We start from the raw sequence: 5,136 nt of genomic DNA on the forward strand, positions 1-5,136 counted from the left end.
GCCTGGGGTGGAGTGAAGGCGGGTGGCTGCTGGGATGGGGGTCATGCGAGGTTGTGGGGGTGGGCACCAAGGAGGAGTTGCTGAGATAAGGAGCACAAAGATGGGGGGAGGCTGCTGGTAGATGGGGGGGACACGACACACGAGGACAACTCGAGTGGGGCACGTCCCGCTGGTCTTGGCCTCCCCCTTCCACTCTTGCTGTTGCGTGGATTCCCATTAGCCTGCTCTTCGGGGTTGTGCTCCTGCCTGATCGTCCTTTGTTTTGACTCACGTGAAGAGAAAGGAGAGGCAACAGGCTTTGGGATTGCATGTTATGGAATATAAACTGAGGGTGGTCTGGCGTGGATTCGTGCTCAGCCATTTTCCTTCAGAAAAGCTGGTCGGTGGAGCTGCCATCTCCCCAGTCCCCTAAGCTGTGCGGGAAGATGTTTTTGCAGGGTTCCCTTCCTTTTCGAAATGCCCCGTTTCGTGTGGAGTTCGGTAAAACCGTTGTAAAGTAAACAAGGGGACAAAAAATACAGCGAAGGTGGCCAAGCCATCCTTTCTGGCTGCTTTCCATCAACAACTTCTTTCTGTTCTTTCCGCTCTCCTGGGCTACCCTTACTTTGTGCTCTGAAAAACGTCACTTCTTTTGTCACGTCTGTACTTTTTTCCTCGTTGTGCTTGGTTTCGTGGGGGGATGAGGTGTGCCTCTAGGCTGTCCTGGTTTTCTTTCTTGGGTTGCTTACAAGCTGGTTGTGCGCGTGCAGCGTGATGTCGGTTTGGAGATGCTGAGAGTAGAAGGATGAAGGGCAAGGTGAGCTGTGGAAATTTACGGCTCGCTTCCTGGTGTGACCAGCGGATTGTTTCCCGGAAATTAGTGTTTGGCGTTGAATGTTACAGGCGCCGGTCTTGTGTGTGGAATGTCGTCTCTAGGATATGCGTGGGAGAATCTGCACCGTGTACCCCATGGGTGGTGGGAAGGCACTTCTGGAGATCTCTAGGCCAACCTCCTGCCTGAAGCTGTCCTGTTGGAGCAGGGTGCTCTGTGGCCAACCCGGCTCTGGGGACCTCTAAGGATGGCGGTGCTGCCTTTTCTTTGGACCCTGTCCAGTGTTTGATCATGGTCATGGCAAATACTTGTTTCCTTGTGCCTGGTTGGGTTTTCTCATGTTCTGGCTGGTCCCCTCATCCTATCCCTGTGCATCTCTGAGAAGAGCCTGGCTCCATCTGCACACCACTCCTAGAGAGTGTACTCTCATCTCTGTCCGGGTCGTTAAAATATCTCTATGCAGGGCTGGCCCTCAAGGGGTGCCATTAGGAACTTGAAGCCAGGGGAAGGTTGATCCTTTTTGTGTTCCAGCCAGGTTTCTCCCACCTTTATTGTCTGGTTATCCAGGCCACACCTTGGCACTTGGGTTTGAAGACTGGCATGGCTTTTGACACCAAGTCAAGGGTACAGCGCCCCCTGCTCTCCCCTCAGTCAGTCTCTTATCCCAGAGAAGAGTCAGGTGTGATTTGCCTTTGGTATGTTCATTTTGGCTGGTCTCAGTCACCCTCCTGTCCTTCCCGTTGTTGGAAATGGTGTCCAGGATTTGCTCCGTAACCTTTCTGGGCAGAGGGCAAGGCAGCTGGCTGATAGCCAAGGTTATAGTGCTCTGTTGTTGTACATATGGATGAAGTCTTGATTTGACATGTTACCGAGATCAACATATGGATGGATGCAGCTGGTTCTGTAGGAGCGCTCTGAGGAGTTCGTACGATCGAATTGTGTTTGACCTCGGGTGCTGGTGTCTCCATTAATGGTTTTGTGCACTGAAGTTGTGTGTGAACTCCAGGGCAGGATTAAATCCTGAATGGGATTTGTGCATAGTCATTTCATACGCTTCCCACTGGAAGACAAAACATCCAGCGGATGATCTCTTATTATTCTTGTGGCTACCGAATTGTGTTGTGTGAACTCCAGACCCAACAGCTGCTAAAAGCAGCTTGCTCGCTCTAGATCCATAACGCTCCTAGAAGCAAACCTTGACGCAGAAAGGATGGGCATCCCTTCTGGCCTAATTGTGAAACGCCATGAATTTTTGTTTTCAGAAAACAGTACATGGTTCGCTTCTGGGAAAGAAGCATGGGAATGCATGGGATCTTAATGCTGAGCTTCAAGGAAGCGCTGAAATCGCCTGCCTCCAGCCTGGCAGAAGTGAAGATTTTCTTAGCAGCTGCCGTACAGCCATGAAATAAACGGCAGCGTGATGGACTGCGTTTGCTTGGAAGGAGTCGTGGCAGGCTGGCCCACCCCCCGCCGCTTCACCGAGTGGACTGGCAGTCCGCACGATCACAGACCGTATGGGAATGTTGGATAAACACCAGATCTGAGAAGCTTGGGACCTCTGAGCTGGAATTTGGGGCCGCTGATGAAAAAAATGCATGTGGGAGAGAGATGTTCATTGTTCTAGCTAGTGCCAGGCTCCGCTTTCAGGAGAGTGCTGTGTCAGCTGCCTGGAAGAGAACAGGTCATCTGGGTATCAAGAGACTTTCCAACAGCGATTCTGTCTCCACCTTCTCGGGGAGAGTTTAGCTGTAGTACGACGGGTATGCCTTGACGGCCGTAATTGCTCGAGCCCTGCTGTAGGTTCACGCCCCTGTGACATTCCCTTCACGCAGCGAATCAATGATTTTTGCACTTCCATCTTATGCTGATTTGAGGAACTTCAATTTTTTTTCCACCTTCCCTCCTCCTCACTCTTTGTTTTTTCCTGGATTATTTTTAATCTGCATCAGCTACCCGATCTGGTTCACTGTGGGACTGTGTGAACAGCTGAAGGGGCTCAGTGGGAGGGCTGGGAACAAGGGGATGGGGACAGAAAAGAGAGGAAGGATGGAGGAAGAACTACTGAAGCCAACACTTTTGTTGAGACAAATGTCAGTATATGATTTCAGATGAAAGGTTTTTTTCTGTATTCTCGACTTTAAGAGTTACCCTCTTGTTTTAGAGCGTTCGAGGCTACAAAATTATCCCCTTGTTTGAGCCTGTGGTGCGTTTGAGGTGTGTTTGGATGGCGTTGGACGATACGATCGCAGGTCAGCCAAGCGCACCTCACGCATTTAAAGAAAGTGAGATGATGACTGCACAGTGCCTGGCGTGGGTTCCCGAGGTCCCAGCAGCTTTATTCCAGCGCACTGGAGACTGAAGCTTCACGACTGATTTGGTGGGGTCGTTCCTGCTTGCGAAGTGAGAGCCGGTATTGGCATGCCTGCCCATCATGCTTCTCATCTCGGCATAACCATCCCCAAAGTTTTTAAGAATGGCAGCATGACATCACCTCTCCGTTATTATTGGGTGTTATTAGTGCATCGCTGGGGACTGCGGTTTGACCTGCCCCCCATCCTGTTACGTACCCCCGTTTGGCATCCAGACTCTCCTGGCAGTGTGTAGTTCCCAACTGTACTGCTGTGAGCCGGCTGCTGCGTTGGTCCTCCTGACATCACGATGATGTCAGTAAGCTTGCACAGGACGTGCTGTTGAGTCCAGGTCCTGAGCATGTAATTCAGATGACTTCAGGGCGGTGTGTAAACCCTCTCCCTCCCCCTTGCTTTATCAGTGTGTCTGTATTTTGGGTGGCAGAAGGAGTTAGTAGAGTTTTTTGGTTTGGAGTTTGGGGTTTTTGTTTGTTAACTTGCAGCAGAAGTGGAGTGTTTGAAGGTAACTTCAGCTGTGAGAGGTAGTAAATAACCAGTAAAGATAATAAATATGAGCTTATTCTTGCAATTTACTAACAGGTGTCTGCAGCCATTAGCCCTAATAAATATAGGATGGCTTCTATCTTACCGCTTTTCACCAACAGCCAGGCAGTGGGTTTCTTCATCTTTTCCTTTCATTGTTATACAAGTTGATCTTCTTGTGTTTTACTTCCTTTCCTTCCCTCTCTCCCCCATATTGCACTGCTTCACTGTTCATTAGCCTTTAACTGGGAAACATCACATGATGGGGAGTGTTGTCAGGCAGCTTAGGTGTGTTTGGGGGGCTAGACCTATAACAATGGCATCGATAACACCATGGATTTCTAGTAGCTGTAAAGCTGTTTGCAGCTGGCATAATGGAGTGAAAACACTAAGCTTGCTCTGCCTCAGGGGTGGTGGTGGCGGAGGAAATCTGGCTTCCCCCCTCCTTGTCCCAGCAGGGTGATGCTCACCTACTGCCTCTTCTCATTTCTCTTGGATGTCTCTTCGGCCAGGTTGCTGTTGCTGGCCTGTTGGAAAGGCATTGTGGTGACGGAGACTGTTTTCTGCTGGGTTTGTGAGTTTAAGCGGTTCCCAGTTGGGGGACACGGTTTGCCCGCAGTGGGGGCTGCTGGTGGTTTGGTGGGCAGCCGAGCCAAGCCTCAGCAGCGCCTGAGTGCCAGTTTACCCCTTGTGTTTTGCCTTTCAGTGACGGTGAATAAAAGACACTTGATAAGAGATTGTGGAAAAGGGACTTTGAACCTCCTTAAACATCTCTGGTCGTTTAACTAGTGAGATTTGGGGTGCATGTAAGAGATTTTCCTTTCGCTTGCATCTAGTTCCTGTTTTTCAAGCAACTTTTGATATTTAAACATCCTAGCTTTAAATAAATAAAGAGTATTTAATCTGTCCTCAGTAGGACAAGAAAAGGTGGTTGGTGTTACTGCCCGTACTCTGATTTATAAACGACTCCTGAGCGGTTTGGGGTCACTTCAGAGTGTTGGCACGAACTGTTGTAGGTCACCTCCTTGTAGTTCCGCACGTTTCTGGCAACGAGTAACCTCTTAGGTCAGTGTTACTTCTGCACCGAGTGTTTTACACTCTATGTTGTTGCTTTGCAAGATCATTATTGTTTTAAATCCCCAAAGAGGTAACTGACCGAGCCCTTCGGCTGCTTTGCTGGAGCTTCCCATGAGGTTGAGATAACTGGAACTGTTGGGAAAGGTGCTTTTCTAAGATTATTACTGTTCTCGGTCTTTAGTATCTTGGAGCTCACTGCCATAGATCTAATATACAAAGAGGCCTGGCTTTAAAGTCTGGTATGATTCCTTCTCTCCACTTGTAAAACCAAATTTGGTCTGTTGGACTGTCTGTTGTTAACAAGAACTAATGAGTTTCTGCTGTAATTATTTACTGTGTAAGAAAGTGTTGCAGTAG

General features: G+C 49.1%; 1 protein-coding gene across 1 annotated transcript in view; it reads left to right on the top strand.

Moving 5' to 3' along the window:
• Positions 1–2,073: 2,073 nt before the first annotated feature.
• The window catches only part of LOC104514944 (metastasis-associated protein MTA1-like), a gene marked incomplete at its 5' end in the record, with an annotated part of 48,568 nt that continues 45,505 nt past the window's right edge, over positions 2,074–5,136 (top strand). The window contains 2 exons of the mRNA XM_010158759.1: positions 2,074–2,203; positions 2,973–3,060. Coding sequence (XP_010157061.1) covers positions 2,074–2,203; positions 2,973–3,060 — 218 coding nt within the window. The remainder of the gene's footprint in view (positions 2,204–2,972; positions 3,061–5,136) is intronic.

The sequence above is a fragment of the Eurypyga helias genome, unplaced genomic scaffold, assembly GCF_000690775.1.
Source record: "Eurypyga helias isolate BGI_N326 unplaced genomic scaffold, ASM69077v1 scaffold6459, whole genome shotgun sequence".
NCBI classification, from domain to species: domain Eukaryota; kingdom Metazoa; phylum Chordata; class Aves; order Eurypygiformes; family Eurypygidae; genus Eurypyga; species Eurypyga helias.